Source organism: Microchirus variegatus (genome assembly GCF_963457635.1).
Source record: "Microchirus variegatus genome assembly, chromosome: 4".
In the NCBI taxonomy this organism is placed as follows: Eukaryota; Metazoa; Chordata; class Actinopteri; order Pleuronectiformes; family Soleidae; genus Microchirus; species Microchirus variegatus.
This window is the reverse complement of record NC_139805.1, coordinates 9131728-9152436: the sequence shown is the minus strand read 5'-3', so window position 1 is coordinate 9152436 and position 20709 is coordinate 9131728. Positions and strand designations below refer to the sequence as shown.

At 41.3% G+C, this 20709-nt stretch overlaps 1 protein-coding gene across 1 annotated transcript in view; it reads right to left on the bottom strand.

Annotated features, from left to right (window-relative positions):
• ano8b (anoctamin 8b) overlaps positions 1–20709 on the bottom strand; it is a 38102-nt gene that overhangs the window by 5312 nt on the left and 12081 nt on the right. The window contains exons 2-17 of the mRNA XM_083887901.1: positions 14500–14610; positions 13887–14019; positions 9757–9895; positions 9579–9675; positions 9318–9434; positions 7362–7489; positions 7060–7221; positions 6817–6969; positions 6168–6294; positions 5938–5993; positions 5747–5821; positions 5431–5565; positions 2723–2970; positions 2060–2219; positions 1496–1903; positions 256–447 (exon numbers count right to left, since the gene is read on the bottom strand). Coding sequence (XP_083744027.1) covers positions 256–447; positions 1496–1903; positions 2060–2219; positions 2723–2970; positions 5431–5565; positions 5747–5821; positions 5938–5993; positions 6168–6294; positions 6817–6969; positions 7060–7221; positions 7362–7489; positions 9318–9434; positions 9579–9675; positions 9757–9895; positions 13887–14019; positions 14500–14610 — 2441 coding nt within the window. The remainder of the gene's footprint in view (positions 1–255; positions 448–1495; positions 1904–2059; positions 2220–2722; positions 2971–5430; positions 5566–5746; positions 5822–5937; positions 5994–6167; positions 6295–6816; positions 6970–7059; positions 7222–7361; positions 7490–9317; positions 9435–9578; positions 9676–9756; positions 9896–13886; positions 14020–14499; positions 14611–20709) is intronic.

The following is a 20709-nucleotide window of genomic DNA, read 5'->3' as shown; positions in this document are numbered from 1 at the left end:
GAAGCTTGGTTTAATTCTTATCCCTGTTGTTTTTATAGAGTAATACCACTGCTACAGCCTTTGGGTGAGATTTGTACTATTTATTATATATGATCATTAAATCTTTGACTTTCAAATTCAGTACTCAGACAACATCACTGGAGTTATCTCTGTGAGATTGGATGACAATAAATTCCATCAACATTCAGTCAAAGCAGATAATGATCCACGAGCTCATGGTATCCTCATTTACAGGAGTCCTCCTCCGTCTCCTACCTGCCACTGGCCGATGCTCTCCACTCGGAGGCCAAAGGGCCTCTGCAGACCAGTGCAGAGCTTAAAGGCATCGCTGCGGATCTCGATGATGTTGTTGATGAGCGCACACATGGCAGCCAGAGGGAAGGCTGACGAGAAGAGAACCACGTACCCAAACTGGACGAACATCTCTTGGTAGTCCTGGAAGGTGTCCTGAGAGGGACAAACTGGATCATTAGACCACAAGTACACACAAGTCTGAAGGCGGCTGATTTGCAGGTGAGAAAATGTGGCCTCACACACGTAAAAAAATAACAATAACAGAAAGCATATAATGTGTTCGTTTTGTCACTCTGACTCAAGCATGAGGAGAGTGACAGTCATGTTTCACAGTTATTAACATACAGTATGAGTTTTATTTGTTTACAACTGATATACACAACTTTTATTGTTATATCCTAAACAGTTTAACTTCCCTTTGACTCTGTTTTCTCCTGTTTGTATTTAGTTAGGGAGGTAATTTGTTGCATTTTGATTTTGAGAATTGTCAGGTGAGATTTGTTCATTTTCTAGTTTGTTTGTTATTTTGGTCTTTGCCCATTCTGACGCCATTTGACGGTCCATCCATCATCTACCGCTTAAACCTCCACAGGAGGGTCGTGGGGGGTGCTGTGCCTATCTCTGCTGACATAGGGCGATATAGGCGGGGTACACCCTGGACAGTTCACCAGTCCATCACAGGGCCACATAGACAAACAACCGATCACTCACACTCTCACGTCAAGTGTGACCAATTTACCTAATCCCCAAATCTGCATGTTTTTGGACTGTGGGAGAGAACCCGGAAAAAACCCACACAGACAGGGGGAGAACATGCAAACTCCTTGCACAAGCAAAACCACTACACCAACCGTGGGCCCGCCATTTGGTCCTCTTTTTGTTAATCACTGAAAATAAAACGCACCTAATCACGTCAGTATTTCTGTGGCTATTGTTGATTCTTGAGGAAGCTGGGTATTTTTATGTTATGCCTCAGCCTCCCCTAGACAGTCATGACTTTTAATTGTGAGAAATTTGGAAAACACAGTTTCCCTGTGCCAACTAGGTCAATCAGCTTTAAAAAGAAAACCCCTCTCAAACCTGATTTTAACCTGAATCTGACCATAATAAAAACACAGAAGCTCTCTTTAAATCCATGTTTGTTCAACACACACGTAAGTGCTGTCCTTGTGAGGAGTTTATCATTTAAATATACACTCACGGTATATCTCTGCATGCAGCTCTCCATCTCAGCCTGAGTGAGCGTAGTGCTCGCTCTCTCCTCCGGCGGGTCCATCCATGATTCCCTTTTCGTCTTTGTCTCGGGCCTCTCCGCGCTCCTGCCTCTCCGTCTGTGTCGCAGTGACATGCTGCTTTCAGACAGAGACGGCAGCGGCGCAGCAGCAGCAGCAGCAGCAACGGCGGCGACGGCGGCAGCAGCGTTAATTCCCTCGGCCACGACCGCGCCTCCCACACCTGACTCCTTCACATCGTGGATTCCGTTATCGTCGTCGTCGTCGCACATTTCGAACACAGAAGCAGGGTCCATTCCTTTCTCCACCATAGTGGGGCTCCCCTCCTCCAGGAAACTGTTCATGAGGGGTCCACTGCAGACTGGCCTTCTGTCCACCTGTAAAATGATAATCATTTATAAAAAAAAAAAAACACTATTACGAACACTGTTACTCATAACAATAGCTGCTGCTATGTTTATAAAACACCTCTCTTTGTGAGATGAAAGTGCTACAGCAAAAATCACTTCACACATCACTTTCTCACACTGTACCTTCTCTATGAAACTGACTTTCCTCAGCTTCAAACCACAGTCGATCAGACCGTCTTCCTCCGTCTCTCCTTCACTGAACCTCCCACTGTCAGCCTCGTCCCTCTCGCCTCCATCTTCTTCATCGGGAACTCCGCATCCTCCGTTTAAACATTTCTTTTCCCTGAGAGGAGTTGAAGAGACGTACGACAACAAGGGTTATATGTTGATGCTGTGTCAACCCAGCATAAGTCAGAAAATACAATACAAATTATTAATTTGACCAGTTTTTGACATCAAAATGTTTATCATTGTAAACATATGTTTAACAACTTCTTAAGTGTGAATATTTGCTGGATCGGTAAAGCTTAACAATTTTGTTTTTAGAACAACGTTGTTTTGGAGTTTGGGAAAATGTTTCAACATTTTCTGACCAAACAACTATTTGATTAAAGGAGAAAATACCCGACAGAACACCATATATCTCCTCTTACAGCCCAAGACAAACCTTTGTTTTTCTTTTTTGCTGTTACTGCTTTTAGTGAAGTTTTTCTCTGATAACATAACTTCTACTTCTCTTGTATTTAATTGGTTTGAGTGCTGTGTATTTGTTGAGAAGCTATGGATTGGTCAGTAAATGAGTTGGTTCATCTCATGAAGCTCTCCTTTTAGCTCTCTCCGTTTCACCTTCTTTCGGCATGTGCCGCCCCAGGCCGCGTGCCTCTCAGTCCAGGTCCTGGCATGGCCTGGTCAGTGGGGGAGATCTGGGCTTTTCCAGCTGCCAGTCGGCCATATTTTAGCAGCACTGAGAGCAGCAGGTCCCACACAGCTCGCAGTGTCAGCTCGCCCAGCTTGTGACGCTCATACAGATAAGGCTGCAGCACCTCCTTCACGTTTTGAAGGAACTGGCGTATGATGAGCAGAGTGGCCAGCATCTGACAAGTAAAGAGAGAGAGAGAAGACAATGAAAACTGCTTGGGAAGCGAGAAGCTTGAGAAGGGCGGATAGAGAGAAAAGAGATCCAGTGAGAGAGAGAGAATAGAATCACAGGCTGAGGGAGAAGAGAGATCACACCCTCTTTAATGCAACTAATGAATCAAAACACACGTATATATGCAGACTTTATCCACAAGCAAATCACTTAAGACAGAGGACTGCTGTTGAATCGTTCTCAGGCATTAAAAAAATGGGATTTGGGACATTGGGATGTGCAAAGAAGTGCAATATATGTGAAAGAACCAACAGGGAGCAGTGCAGCAGCAGTTTAATGCTCCATCTAATTCACTGTGGGACTGTCCTTAAACACCATTTCACTGGCATACGCCAATACTGAGGCAACAATATACTCATGCAAATGCAAACCATACACTTTAGGACTTTCTGTTGATGTTTAACATAAAGTGCAATTCTGGTTTATTATAACTTGGGGCTACTTTCATACTTTGAAGCTACGTGACTGTTGTGATGAAAAGTAAGCGTCAGGATTATCCGAGAACACAGCATCACGAAAGATAGGCGGGGCATGAGATGGAAGCAGTCACACCTCAAGAGTGATTATATAACTAATAATAGACTAACAATAACAGAAAATAAAAATATGTCTTTGTTAAGCCTTGACCAACGATACGTACTATGCTTGTTAGTTTTTATCATGAGGTAAAAAACAATAGAAAACACTTAAAGTGATTACATATTCAGCACTGTGTGATTATCTTATTATTCTGGTCCAACAAAGCTTTGTTATTGTGTTTCTTAGCAGTTACTGTGATACTCTAACGCTACCCCATCCTGAAAATAAACCTCATGTCATTATATACCAGAATTATCCTTTAATACTCAACATCAAGCGGTGAGGATCTACAGCCTTAAATCTAAGATAAATGATCTCCAAGTCAAAATAATGCCATTTCACACGATGCAAACACAAAAGCACAATGATTCCCACACAAGGACATGGACAAAATTTTATTTTCACTCAAAGTTGGGACAGAAATGGAGACCTTGTACTTTGACTGCTGCCTCCTGGGACAGTCAGATACTGGTTATTATTGCACATATTTGTTGTGTTTTGAGACTTTTTTTCTATTAATTTCTTCATTTCACTGTGGTACGAGGAGTGACTGAATACGATGAATGGCCGCCAGACGTGAGGGAAAAAAACAATGTGTTTTTGACGAGCTCAGTGAAGTGGCACTCTGTGGGAGACTGAGGGAGTTAAGTAGTGTATGTGTGAAAGTATAAGTGGTGAGAGAACGGAGCTGTGAACTGTGTGAAATCAACAACGACTCTGTATCCACGTGAAACCTCAAACAAGAGATATGTTCAGGTGAGGCAGTGTTAACCCTCAGAACACAGAGCATTGAGGCTGCTTTTTGTCCTTTTTTTTTTGCCTATAACTATATAACCACACCTGAGCAAATAGTACTCAAAAGCTTGTGAAATTTGGAAATACATCAAATTTGGACAAAAGTTAAAGTTTTGTGACTTTTGCACAATAATCGCTACTTCCTTTGTCTTTGCCACACATTTATAGATATGACCTATAAACACACATCACAGCAGGCTTGTAATGTAACAAAGTTCAAATGTCTGTACTTCTTTGTTATTTATATTTCTAGCAACTTTTACTTTTACTCCACTACATTTCCTCTATCTTTGTTACTACCAAATAAAATCAGAAGAAGAAGAGTTGGTATTATGGTCTCTATTTACATAGAGCTTTTCTAGTCTTGATGAGCTGCTTTACACTACAGTTTTCACCCATTCACACATCTTTCACACGCTTAAACATGGGGTTAAGTGTCTTGCTCAAGGACACACATAGACTAGTACAGTCAGGAATTTAACCCTCAACCTTCCAGTTGAAAGACAACTCACCCTACCACTGAGCTACCATGACTCCATCCTAACTCCTCACTTTTTAAATGCATTTACTTTTCCATCTAAAATTAAAATTACCTTTGTTACTTCAGTACAGTAAATGTCATACACTGTAAGACTTTTACTTAAGTAATATTAATAGTGACTTCAACTTCTACCAAAGTCATTTTCTGGTAAGATAAGGTACTTTTACTCAAATATCCATTTAAGGTACCTAATATAAGACTAAGTTTAAGCAAAGAAGATGAGTGGATGCTGTGTGAGGTGTTTAATATCAAAGCATCAGCCAATCCATCTGTCAGGTGAATGCAATATCTCCAAAAATGGCACACATTAAACCTGATATGGCAATGGAAGTGTAGTGTTTAAATGTACATTGTAGAAACCATTTCAACTCCACTTTGGGTTTGCAAGCGTTCACCAGACACAGACAGAGACGATCAAAACACAAATCACAATACTTTGTGCAAAGCAAACTGCGAGTTCACCACCCAGAGGATGAACAAGGCTCATACTTTGGACCTGTGAAATTTCCTGGAGAACCAGGGAACAGAGACCATATGCATGTGGATCTTGAGGAAGAGGGACGGCAGGACATTAACCCGGACCTGCCGCTGCAGACTCCTTAACAGAGACAACACCACCAGCATCTTCCACAGACGGACAAATGGATGAATGTGTGGAAGGATAGTTACAGAAATCAGTGCAGGGAAGCACAGAAATTAAAATGCTTAAGGATGAGGGATTGTTGAAACATAGGCTGGAAACAGTGAGGGAAATGGAGCAAATGTGTGACACAGAAAGAGCAGACTGAGAGGAGAGGCTTCTTACCTCTTTCAGGCGCTCCATGTCTTTGAGGTAGAATCCAATGTAAAAAAGGCTGAGATAAGAATTTACAAACTGAAACTGCAAGAGACAGAAATAACGCGTGTTATTAAGGGGGGAGGAAATGTATTCAAAGAAAAGCCATAACAGTAATGTGATTCTATATTTTAGATATGATGAAATACAAGGCCACTCACAAAAACCATTTTGATAATGAGATTTTTCTCATAGGCACTCTGGAGTCTATAGTTTTCTGTGGAAACACAACAGAAATAGTCTCTTGTTACATCTCCTGGACGACTCACAGACGGTGTAATGTACTGTAAAATTATTAAAAGTTCAATCCAAAAACATCTGCTGTTTTATCTGTTACATCTGTTAGAATATATGAATGTTTGCAGAGATTCTCTGGAAGCGTGACTCTTACCCATGTCATTGAGCCAGCAGGCAATTTTCCTGTACACCTCATCACATGCGCTCACAGTGATAGCTAGCATAATTTTGGGGATGAAACGAGCCAGCCGAGGCATTTCCTTGATCCCCATCACAAATTCCTGCAGAGACAAAGTCACAGCTTTTCTTGTGAGCGGTTGTTTTCAGCTCTTTGACCAACATTTTTGCTTTATCCCTCCAACACCGAGCATATCTCAGATTCACGGTTTCTGAAAGCTGAGAAGTAGCAGTTATTACGGTAATTTCACTCGCAATATTGCAGGAAGCCGGCAAATCAGCATCTTTGTCACCACAAAGAGTTTTTTTTTGCCTGTTTCTGCACATTGAGACAAAGACTCAAGAAAATCCTATTTTAAATATGTTTTCTACTGTTCAAATTTCAAATTTAACATGCATCAATCTGATGTGCATGTACAACTAGAGTGTTTTTCTTAATTTTAAATTGTTAAAACACTACTTTAACATGCAATAAATAGCAAATAACTGCCAGATACTAAAAATTATTCTGGAAAAATGGGCAAAAGCACTTTCGAATCATTTTCTGGCCCTTTTCTGGTAAAATAAGCAACATTTTGAGGCTTAGGTGTTAAAGGGTTAACAGCACTGAATGATGCAGGACTGACCTGCAGCTCGATGCAGATGAGCATGACCAGGAAGACAAAACAGAGACAGAGGAGACAGATGGGCAGGCTGACCAGCCACCTGAACACACGCCTCCGCCACGGAGGATAGTAGAACTCCTCGCATCCTGTTATAGGACTGCAGCGCTTGACTCCCTGCACAGAGAGAGAAACTATGAAAGACCCTGATGAATGAGATGAGAGGTGAGGTGAGGTGAGGTCAGGGGGACAGAAGTCTGTGCTCACCCGGAACTGAGGCCTTGGTTCCTCCAGGGATTCAGATGGAGTGTCCAGTGTTCCCCACTTGTACGCCAGCTCAGCTCCCCTCCTCTTCCACCGCTCCAGAAACAGAGTGGCCCACACCACATTGAACAGTGCAAACACTACACAGCAGATGTCACGGCTAGTCTGAAACACCCCCAAACACACACACACACACGCACACACAGATGATTAGGACTACAATGAGATGGTAGAATTCATTCATTCATTTATTTATTTATTGTGTGATTACAGTGGTTTTAGGCCGTGACAGAATTTCTCCACACCTGATCTGACTCGGTGAGCATCCACAGCACGAAGCCGATGACAGCAGGATACAACATAGACGTGGTGTAAAAACCCAACCATGCAAAATACATGGCAATCTTCACCCCAAAGTAGTCACATATATCATCTGCAAACACAACAACAGAAAAATGTGTTAAGATCATTTCAAGCAAACATTATGGCAAAAAAAAAAAAAAGTAAATATGGAACCAATAAAGATTAGAATTGAAACTGTGTGAGTGGAGATGAGTATTACATTCAAGCACAAGCAAGATCTGATTTTAGCCACTTAACAAATCTCTCACAGTGTAAGATCGATGCCTGCTTAAGCCTACAATAGTAACTTCAAACTGACAGGAGACTTAAAGGTGCATTATGTAATAAATCTAAAGCAACTGGCCATAAAATCCTCTGATATGTGACAGAGACTCAGGAATAATGTTCAAATAACAAACTGAACTCACCAACAACAACAGTACAGACAAAATATTTGCATTAAAAAATATATTTTTCAGACTCCAAATCATGTTTCTGTTTTGAAATCATGTTTTGGCATGTGGCGCCACCTACTGCCGTCTACCAATTATTGCAGTCAGTAGAGTCTCAGCTGCAGAGCAACCACAGGTTGCCAGTTACGAAACCGAAAAGACCTGTAGTAACCGTTTTTGGCCACATTCTTACATATGGCACCTTTAAACTTGTAAAACACTCATTCTCATACACCAAAGTGCACACAAAATCTGTGTTTTTAGCTCACAAGGACGTGGGAGCTGCTGCTCTATTGCAGGGATTTCTGCTTGCTCTGTCAAACGAAGGCGGTCGTATTTCTCTCCCTCTCCGTCTATCCCTCTCACTCCCGTTGCCTGCTTTACTGTCTTGTCTGACTGGAGCCTCTCTTTGCACTGTCTCGTCAAACCATAAACATGGAATTGATTAACTGGTCTCTCAACGCAACTGACAAAATCATCTCAACGAGGAGTTCAGGTTCGGGGGGAACCTGTCTGTCTGGATGGGACTTTCCCTGCAGGCTAGAAGTGGAGAGTCGTGTGCCTGGCGGTTCTCTCTGTTCGAGGACGTCGAAGATATCTACCTTTTCGGTTTTATGATAATAGGACATCTGCTACTCGGAGTGTGCCTTGCCCTGGTGTATGGGAAAATTGGGGAGATGGCAGCCATTCAGGGAGCCCAAAGGCTGCCTATCTTACTCAATGAGGTGGGCAGAGCGCTGAGTGCTCAGGCTGTGGGGACTTCTGCATTAAATCGCAAGTTGGATTTCATGTTGGAGAAACCCACTGCTCTGCATGATGAAGTGATTAAGTTGAGAACCAGGATGGACGTTACAGAGGAATAATAATTGGCATTTTGTTCCCTTGCTCTAACCTAAATTCATCCATCTTCATTTCCCTGCCCCACACACACACACAAACAGACACCTGTGTTGACTGACAATCCGCTGTGTTATCACGTTGAAATTCTTGCGGAGTCTACAGTCACTCCAGGAACATACGCACACACAAACACTTCATGGACAGACTGAAGATACACATAACACCCCCCACCCCTTTCTTCGTTCCTTCATAAGTCGGCGGTGCACTATTTTGCAGCGGCCTGTATGGCACCTGTACTGTATAATGACAATAAAGTCTCTCTCTATTGTTGCATTGTTTGGTATTTTTGTTTTACATTTGGTTACTTAGTACTTTAGTAAACTTATTGATAAAGACAATAGTGAAACAATAATTCCTCTGTCCCAATGGACTTTGAGCAGTGTACAAAGCAGCACAAGATATCACAGAAGCTTTTCTTCAATGACTAAAACCTTATTTCTACCATGTGTCCCTGTTGATAGCCATGTTTTCAGTGAGAGTGATCAGCGGAACTATACCGTTACTATCAGTGTGTGTGTGTGTGTGTTTGTGTGTGTAAGTGTGGGTAAGTGTGTGTGCTTCACTGACCTAAGGGTTGTTTTTCACAAACAGCCTGCACCCAGGATTTCATCAGCTGACTGAGGATCCTCTGCTCATGGAGAGGAAACACCTGCTGGATCACACCTCGTGCACGTAGCTCTGGGACTGCACAGAACAACACAACAAGATGGAGTTAGAGTGCACGTGTCTTCTCATGGCTTTCAAACCCCGAAACCAAGTGAGCAAAAACTAAAACACAAACCTCACCAAGTCACTACTAACACTGTTAGAATAAAAGAAGCAGCTCACTGATTGGCTGGCCCTCCAGGAAGTTAATATTATGAAGCACATCCCCATTTTTGGCACGTAGATTTTCCATCCAGTATTTAATGATGATCTGCCTCTCCTGCAAGACGACCAGAGGAAGAGTGAGTCACCTACGGAACTTGAGATCAGCTTTAAACGATGAACTGTTTTCGACTCTGACCTGTGACGTGAAGAAGCACAACTCGCTCTCGATGTTCTCGTAGATGTAGTCTTCCTCACAGGAGAAGCTTTGCGTTCCTCCTCCAAACTCGGGCTTCACAGCTTTCCTCAGTCCCATCTCCTCGGCACCTCGTAACAAACTGCAGGACAGAGGGAAACATCAGCTCCTCAATCCTTCAGACTGTGAGGATCAGGTGTGTTTTACTTTAACTTCTCTTTACAACGATTGCCTACATATCCAAGAACTCTCTTCAGTAACCTACGGATAAACTGCTGTGCTTAGCTGTCGGTCATAAGTGTAGATCGTTGTACTGATAGTGATGGTTTAGTCCGTTTTATTTGACAGGAGTGTGTTGTTTTTGCACAGTCAAGGGGTTTTCAGGTCATTGCTTACATAGGCAATGCATGCTGGTTATTGAAGCTGTAGTTTGAGTGAGGAAACACTTTGATAATGCATTTATTTTACATTATTTCTAATTATTATTACATTACTCAAAACTAAGGTTTTGCTTCTTTCCTCTTTGGGCTGCTGCAAATGATGCTCGGCTTTATTAATACTGTGAGACATTTTATAGAATAAACTGTCAATGGGTTTGCCAAAAAAAAAAAAAAAGCTGACAGTCATTATTTCCACAAACAGGAAACAAGCCAGCAGATATTTAATCATTTATAGTGGTAAAGATCTTTACCTCATGACTCTCTTTATATGTCATTTCCTCCATGTCTCCTCTCTCTCTCTCACCCACCGCCTCCTCACTCTCCTCCTTACCAGCCTGTCTCTTTTCCATACTCTTTTCCTCTCCATCCTTTTATGTCATTGGGTTCTCTCATTGCATCTCATCATCCCTTTCTCCTCTCCTCTTGTCCTTCCCGTGGCTTTGTAATAATGCAGCTCCACACCCTCTGCTCCCTATAGGCCGACAGCTCACCTCCCCTCCGCTCCCCTCCCTCTCTATGTCTCTGTCTCACATGTCATGTATATATAGTTTAGGTGTGCCTTGGTGGGCCTGCAACACCCATCCATCATGCAGCTCCAGGCATTTGCAGGAGCAGGACAGAGAAGTACATTCAGCACAATGCTGATGTGTCACAGCACAAAATGTGAGGTGTACGATTCTGTATCACCAACACATACAGTTTAGTGCACAGCGCTGTTACTATGAAGCTGCTCGTCTGGAGGAAAACAACGCCTTTATCTGTTTAAACCAACTGTTTCTGTAATCTAAGCCAATATCTACAGGGCCTTTCAGAGGTGTGAAGCCCCTTCTGCTGCCAGGAAATGAGACTCTACTGTTTTTAATAATGAATATATATAAAACTATACCTTTAACACAGTTTCTCACCAAAAACAGGACATTTATTTTGGAGAAGCAAATACAATGTGTGCACAATAGTAACATGAAAGAGAGCAGAATAATGTGGGGGGGGGGGGGGGGGGTCACTGACTGCGCACAAGGTTTATGCTAATTCAGCAAAAAATATAATGTTAATGGAGTAATGAAAACAATGTAAACAATTCCACCGGTTCCATGTAATTTGCAGCACTGATAGTTTACCAAACTCTCTGAAAACACTAGTGGAGAGAACAATAAGCCATTTTCCACCACTTGAAGTTTTCCGATTTACCTGCGATTTTGAAAAACCTAACCCTAACCCCAAAATTACCAGGAAAAAACTTTCACTTGACTCCAAACTTTCCCGACTATAGGGACTTTCAGATTACTGGGAACTCTCGAGGGGCAGGGCTGTGTTGTGGAGAGCGCTGATTGGTGGAACACATTTTGCTGTTTAAGCCAGTGCAGCTGAAACGTATTCATTTCGCTACCAAAATATGGAGCAAAAGAAAAGGACGTAGGACAAGTGCATGGACGACGAGGTCCAGGTTTTTTTTGAGTGTATTTGCTGAGGAGGCGGTTCAGCTGGACTTCGAGTCTGCAAACTGTGCATTGTGGTGGAAACGCAAACCACACAGATTACCAGGAATTATTTTCCCCAGTTAAATAATTTCCTGGTAATAAAGGTTCCTGAGAATGTCAGTGGAAAAGGGGCTAACACTGTAATAGATGATATTGAGAACTCGGAGAACAGAACCCCATATCACCACCAAAATCTAATAATGTCTTCTCTGGGCCATGACCTACACTTCCAGAGAATTTCAGCAAAATGCATCCTTTAGTTTCTGCTGCACACAAACAGACAGAGTGATATGGCAGCAGAAGTCTATGTCCGTTTTTATATACACAGTGTTCGGTTATAAAACTCTCTCCACAGCATCTTTAACAGCCCGAAAGATGTATATTATATATATGGAGGGGAGAGGTGTTCAGAGATAGATTCAGTGCCCAAGCACATTTGCAGTGCAGTTCCGGCAGCACACAGTGGCTTCACGTCTGAGCTCTTTCTTTAATGTGTCACCCTCTCTATCTAATAGAGGGAAGGGATATTCTCACTGCTTCAGGGTTTATCATATTATCCAAGGTGGAGGGGATGGAATACTTTCTGGGTTATCTGTCTTATCAGACAAAATGTAGGTCAACCTATTTAACACGTTGTGTGTCTCTGTGTGTGTAAGAGTGTGTGTGTTCACTAGTGAGGGGAGACAAAGGGAGAGAGAGCAGAGTGGGCCTCATGTCACAGAGAAATCACTTTCTTGACATTCGTCTTCTTAAAACCCACTGCCACACTTTAAAAAAAACACTACATCCTCCCACCATATTGTACCTTTCCTCACTCCTCCATGTTCCCTTAATTCCTCCTCCTTTCACTAATTACCTCTCCTTCTACTTCTGTCTCTCCCTCTGTTTCCATCTATTGTCCTTCTGGCCATCTGTCCATTTCTATTGTATTAATAAGTAAAAAAAAACCATCCATTGTCAGCAGGAGGAAGCAAGACTTAAAGTTTGCCAAATGGTGGAATGGAATAAATAATAATAATAGTAAAAATAATATGGAGTATTGTATTTATAGTGTATTTTTATTCCAATTTCTATGTATGCCACCTGAGATTGAAATGAGCCAGGGCCCATCCCCAATTTTCCCTTGGATTTTTTTTCCAAAATATGAGTCTGTCTGTCTGGACAGTGAATCAGAGTGAATACAACACATGCTTACGTTCGTGTTTACCTCACTCACCAGACTCGAGCTCTCTGTCAGACCTGAAATAACCTGCAGCGCAGCAGAAGCAGAGGGAGCGGTGCTGATACTCCAGGTATCGTGGCAGCTTCGCCGATGACTCACTGAGCTAAACTGCTGTGCCTCAGCTATATATAAAACCATGATAAATTAATGTTCTATTTTACACTAGCACAGAACAACAGGGATATTTTTGTCTTTAACATCTTAACTTCATCGGTAGCATCTTTAAAAAAATAAAATAAAAAAATTTAAAAAGCTAGACCTCAGACAACTAGAGGAACTTACATACTGATTCAGTTCCCTCTGGAGGAAACTTATGGCTGTAACTTCTCACAGCACCATATACCTGTGTATGTGTGTGTATATGTATATATAGATATACATGTAACAGGCCATGGGAGAAAAGCAGAAATCATGCAGTAGAGTGTTTTCAACAGGCTTCAAATATTATTCAATACCATCAAAATGAAATATTTTAATGCATCAATGGATCGAACCACTGTGTGAAATGCAGGAGGGTCGGGGGAAAGCCTCAAATGCAAAATTTTAGGGGGGTCTAAACATGTTACAGAGTAATTGGAAAACATGTTTCTTGTTTTCCTAAAGATTTTTATAATTTCAGTTTTACATATAATCTACATACATAATACACTTTGCATGCTTTCTTATCCTTTATAACCAGACAAAATGTAAATGATTTTATTTGTAAGTTTGTATTTTAATTCATTGCTTTCCAAATGGTGCAGTGGAAAAGGCCCACACAAGCCCACATCTGACAGGGAAGATAGCCAATACTGCAGGGTGGCACCTGGGGTAGTGAAACAGTATAACAGTATTACAGCATTGCGCAGCAAATGGGAGATGGGACCCCACCGATTATTAATGGGTATTTCTCACACTGGCTCTAACCCATCAATTTTGTTTTTCTCTTTTGACAGGTAGCTGGACAAACTACGCGTCTCCTCGTGTTGCGGTAAACTGTGAGTATTTCCTTACTTTTCAAATGTAGCAGTGACGAAGAACGCGTAGACTCGCGTGTGCTTGTGATGTCGAATTTGGATGATGAGCTCTGGGATTCCCAGCCGGATATGATTCAGTAGCCATAGCAACGTGTGGTCATCTGTCGTGTCTATTGACAGGAAATGAAAAACAAATACATTTTTCAAACATAGCCCTGCGTCATTGTACAAAGAAGATTCTGAATCCTCCCACAGTCCTGGACTATTTATTCCTGAGCAGCAGCTGGAGGTCGAGTGTCAAACCAATACTGCTTCTGGTTCACAAATACAAACCTGCTTCCATCATCTTCATGCCATGGCAAATATAGTTCAATCTTATGATTACAAACAAGAGTTAATTAAAACAACAAAAACTTGTTATAAAAGTTGATATGTGTAAAATACGTACAACAGAGAGTTAGTTAGTTAGTTAGTGACTGCAATAGCAAATTACGTAAAATAAGCGCTTACCCTTTACCCAGTATTAAACTGTGTTTGTCTATATTTTAACAAATCTTTATTACATCTATCTTATTCTTCTCTCTGGTCAAGATGTTTTTGAGACATAATTACAGACATACAAGTGTGTGTGTGTGTGTGTGTGTATTGACCTGCAAATGTCATGAGGACGTCACAGTTCTCTGTGGGCACCGTTTTCATCCAAGACTTATGAGACATGATGTGTCTCCCAGCCTGCAGCAGCCGCTTTCCAAACAACTTATCTGAGAGAGACAGAGAGAAGGAGGGAGAGAGGAGAAAAAGTTAAATTTTCAAAGTCAGTGTAGGAAGCAATTACTCCACAATCTTTGGACAATGACAGCCCTCAAACTTCTACTGTTGCTTAACACACACACACACTGGCACTTAATTCATAGTGAGGACATCACAGACATAATGCATTCCCTAACCTTAACCTTAACCATCACATCTCACCTAAACCTAATTCTAATCATATCATTAAAACCAGGTCTTAACCCCCCAAAAGGTCCTCACTCCGTTTGGTTTATACAATGTTTGGTCCTGACAAAGCCACAAATACAAGAGCACAAACACACTCTCATATACACACACACTAAATCCTGTTTCTGAGTGCGACACATTTAAATGTCATGCCCCTTCACCTCACAACACGAGACTAACAGAAGTAATCCATCTTGTTCTGCCAGAAGCAGAAGCCGAACGTTGTCTTCAGTCTCTGAATTGTCTCACACGCACACACACACGCACACACTGCAGCACACACACACACACACACACACACAAACAGTGGAGACACTGCAGACACACGGTAATGTTACAGTATAAATCCGTCCTCTGAGGTTGTTACTGTTACGTCAAGGACAACTTATATATTTTTAACACAACAACAGATTTTGTCTCTAGGCTCAAATGAACTTTATCTTCAGTCTAACACCTGATTCATCCTTCACTGACCCTCTCGAGTCTCATATCTGAAAGTGCTTTTCAGAAAGACAGCCATGCTGATACATAGAAAGTGAATCCTGTGACCAGTGTTTTCAGATGTCGTCCAGGGGTTCTGAATAATAGCAACAGCAGCAGCCTGGAGAGAATATACACCTCACAACTAGGAATGCAGCTATTAACCAATTTCACTATTAGCCGTGGGTAAAAATGTCACAATTATTTACCAGTAAAGGCTCAGCTACACTGAGTGTTTTTGGTCACACTCTCAAAAATTGAGATTTTAGTGACAATTAATGACAACTTACTGCAGGTGCAGCTGGCAGACTAATGGCACAACATACTCAAACTTTTTTATACCAAGTGCAACCTGAGAAAATAATGAGCTCTCGAAGAAACTCCAACGTGAAAATACAGTTGTGTAAAAACAGGCAAAGCAAAGTCAGATACAGACTTTTCACAGGAGGCAGATTCATTCCCAATAAGATAATTTGCTCCTTTCATCATCCTCCTCTTCCCCACATGTACTTCAGACACTGAAATTAGATTAAGATGGAGCGAGAGATTAGCTATTATTTATTTCAGCTACACAGCGATCACATTCCCTGGTATAAAGTAGAACAGCATTTCTTATTTTCCTCCAAGTACCACCACAAGAAACTAATGTAGCACTGGTGGTACACGTACCACAGTTTGAAAACCATGGCATTAGCTAAACAATGGCAGCCCAGTTTGATTAATGAAACACTGAGCGCGTACAGTACGGCAGGTGAATCAAGCTTTGATGTGTCACTTACAGTCAAAGCAGTAGCAGTGAGTTTAGAGTAAGTTTTCTTCACTGTAAATCAACAGAAGCAACGCAGAATTACCCAAAAAGATGTGTAATCCACTCCAGGGTAGTGTTGAAAAATAACAAGGCATCATAAACATCATAAAATCTACTGAGGTGTGGATCATTAGAGGAGACAGAGTTATATATGTTATATACATGTGATAAGTGGTAAGGTAGGTTAAGACATGAAACGACCAAATCCTAGATGTGACTTCACTTCTTACATAAGGTTACAAAAGTGAATGCACACGTATACTCATGAAGGTCAAGGGCCCGGCAGGCTGTAACCGAGACATCACCAGCACCACTAGCCCGATGATATAAATAACACTATACGTCTGCATGTCCAGCGTAACCAACGAACATGTGTCACATACAGACATCGATGTGTCTCCTCTGATTTCTGGAAATGACAGGAGGAAGATTCCCAGAAACAAGCCACTGTGTTCTATTTATAAACAACATAAAGCTGTAGCACAGCTAAAGTCACAATGCCATCGTCTTGTTGTTTTTTTTTCCACAAATGCAATGAATTTCTGTTGTACTTCAATAGATCTACTACTATTTAGGTACAGGGTCATTAGTCGTGAGATGAACCAAAAGAGAGATTAACCCCCGACTCTGCAGTAGCCTTCAGCTGCACAGAGCTTTTTTTTAAATATTTTTTAGAACATTATGAATTAATGTTTTGGTTTTCAGGCCTTCTAACGCTCTTTAATACCAGTCACAGCAGGCAGCGGCTTTCAGCTAAAAAGTTGTAATGAGGAGCCAAAACAGTTAAAAGGAGAGTGAATAATGTATAACCGGATGACCACACACACACACACACACACACACACACACACACACACACACACACACACACACACACACACACACACACACACACACACACACACACACACACACACACACACACACACACACACACACACACACACACACACACACACACATCTAATGAATGCTAATGTTTTTGTTAATTTCAGCTGGATGCCTATATGCATTACCATATGGTAAGAGGAAAACAATGCAGCATTAAAATGGCATTTAAAACCTATTATTATTGATCTCAATGATGAGTCACTTTCCTGTGCACGTACAATGCATTTGCATCTTCTTTTCCTTTGGTTTCATGAACCTTAGTCATAAAAAAATGCATATTTAATTCCCTTATCTTGCTTTTCTTGTTCACCTTCACCACTTTATGTAAACTGAGCAAAAACAAATAGGAGCCATCAGAGACACAAAAAGACACACCCAATTTGCACCTTTTCATTAAATTCAACCATCATCATATTTTCACAGGATATTTTCTGTCAAGGCAAATCAAAACACGCTGGAGCTGATTACAGAACCTGATACGTATGATTTCTATTTAAAGAATTCCTCCTCCATACTTACAAACAGGTTGTGATGACGACAGTATGTGGTTCCACGCTGCTCTTCCCCTCTGAAGAACATCCTCAAACATCGCAGCAGGTCACACGGTAAACACAGCAAGGCCTTTTTTTTTTTGATTTTTAAATCAGGAGTGGAACCTCGAGATACTGAAATCTGACCGACTGCTCCGCTGTGCTCTGGCTGAAATGCTGCAGGCAGTGCTGCGACATGACGGCAATTCTAATGAGTCCTGTGTTCTTTGCTGAGGGCAACACAAACACAGAGTCCTGGAAGAGCCAGCTCATGCCTTTAACACTTGCACAGTGCTTACGTTTGAAAAGCCCAGACACTCTGTATGCTCCGGTTGAATTTATGTTATTTTTATTCATCAACAGAAATTCACGTGGCTTCACTGTTTAGACTAAACCAGTTTGTCAGGTTTTTATCTGTGTGTGTAAGAGAGTGTTTTTTTTGTATTAAACAATCAAACCACCGCGTAAAGTAAGTAAACAGTCCCTAACTTTTCTCAGACATTTTTGCTTCCTTCAGTCAGACAGATATCGTGATGTATCACTGTATGATTGTCTTTCAATATGTTGATTATCACAGTATCGTTGTATCCTGATATTATTGGTATCGTATCATGAGGTACCCTGTGATTCCCACACCTATTGTCATCAATTTGTAAAAGTGTGGCATATGAAGGATTTTACACTGTGGACAACGTTCACTGTAAACCATCTAAAGTTCATGAGTGTTGCCCAGTTGTAGACATCAAAGTTGAAGTTTATTTTCTACGTCACCAAAATGCAACATACACTTTACACTTTGAAAGCTGCGACCTTATTCATTTTTTTATGTTTGCCAAAACGAGAACTTCTGGGTTTTCACGACAGTCACTGTAATGGTCCCGGACATAAAGATGAAGCCAGTTTTAACTGTGGCCTTCACATTTTAATGACTCCGTTTGAGGGCTAATTCTTATCAGACAGCAGCCAGGCACTCGTAACAATCATGGTGTCGTCCTCTGATCCACGTCACTTTCTCAGGCATTTCTGCGGGATATTTATTTTGTGTGTGTGTAACTGTGCAGGTATTTGTCTATGTGCATGTGTGTGAGCCTGAGATAGAAAGGGTGAGATTAATAGGGTGCATATTAATTACGAAACTCAGGCAAAGCACAAAAATGAAGGTCACTCTTGAGGAAAGACTTGATGATGCACGATGGTGTGTCTCTGCTTGATAACAGGCTGCTCCTTATGCCTGCCCCACACTGGAGGATGATCTAGGCCTTCCAATAATCCTGGGTGCCTTACGGTTTTAGGCTGTTTTGAACACATTATCTGGCCAAATGATCCTGTAGTCTCAGGGCGTTTGAGGCGTGAGCAGAACACCGCGATAACCACTGAGAGTGAGTTGACCGGGAAACAGACGAACATACTTTTGTTTAGAACCATAAGTTGATTCTCAGTTTTTTGTATTTTCAGCCCAAAACATCACGCCCACACAACAGCTTCTAACTGACGTCACCGACAACCCGCCTCAGTGTCTGTTTAAATTCTGAAGTCACGTTAAATCACGTGCGTTTCTGTGAGATCTCAAATCCCTGGAATATCCTACCTGAAATTGTTTGACTAAACGCTATGAATGTGGTCCTGCTTCTTGACTGGATCGTCTGTGCTTTCTCAGGATTAAAACATTGAAAACCAGTTACAAAGTTTGCTGTGTCTGTGGTCTCCCGCATTTTTAAAATCTGAGATTTGAAAATCCTCTAGTGTAGGGCAGGCTTTTTGTTTTGCCTGGAGCAGCTTTGGGTCAACTTTGTAGATTCTTCTCAGTCAATTAGACGGTTGGAAGTTATACGACTGTATTAATTAGTTCACGTTAACACCAGGAGACTCAGCAGTGGTGGTTTTAATACGTATATATCTTTTTTTTCTGACAAACACTGTGCTGATGATGGCCAATAATTGCTTCAGAGTTTAAGCACAGGGACCACTCAGGCACACAGGCTCCACATTTCATCTCTCTTATTACAAACCTGCTGTTGCTTCAGTCACTACACAACATATCACTTTGTGTAGTAGACTTTGTTTTTATTGGTAAAATCACAAGAGACTAATATTGCAGTGCACTCTCTGCAAAGCAGCACCATGTGCAATGTTACAAGTCTCACACCACAAAGTGAATTTATCGCCCACACTGTGTGCACTCATGCCCATTGTAATAATGGTAAGACGTCACATTTTGAATATGTAGTTCTTTATGAATTATTATACATGAGAGGGATCCTGCAATTAAATAATGTTATTTGTTCAACCCATTATTCAATCATGAGTTTGTTGTCTGAGAAGGTTCTCAGACTTCTTCTGTAGTTGTAGCTGTCGGTGGTCAGTGATTACAGGTGCGGAAAGATCACTTTATTTGATGAAAAAAAAAGTATTTCTTTGTTTCACTCAGATTGCACAAGATTATTTAGATTAAACTATATTTACATTTGTGTAAAATTGTATATTTAATACACATTTCTGCAGAGGCTGTTAACAACAGTATCTTAATGTCCACATACTATCATTTAAGGGGACAATGTTTGCTTTTCTGACTGTGTGAGGCCCGCAGTGGGTTAGGGTTAGCGTCGGTTGACTGTAATGATGCTGAGGACATTTAGCACGTGGAAAAAGAGAGACGGACACAAACAGGAGGACATAATGTCATGAAGACAGAGAGGCCATCTGTTACAACAATTGTTACAACAATTACACCAGCAAGTGAGACACAGAGTCTAATCAAGTTAAAACAAAATTCCTTAATTAGAATCATCTCTGTCATTAACTGAATGTTGCTGCCCTTTAACAGCTTCCGGACCCACTGCTGTCCAAACAAAGACGCATAACACAGAGCTACAGATACGGGAACGCATTTAAACACACACAGTTTAAGAAAATCATCTCATTAATGCTGCTGATACAGAGAACAGTAGTATTTATACTGAGTCATCACATCTTGCAGTGGATATAAAAACCATATCAAGATCCACCTGTGATCAAGTTTTGGATTCTGCCATTTTAGTCAGTGCCATTGTAATCCACCTCTCCTCTAACCATAATGTTCTCTCTCTATCTGCTTTCTCTAACCTACACAGTATCCACATCACTACACCTTACAAACGCAGCACAGCCTTCAT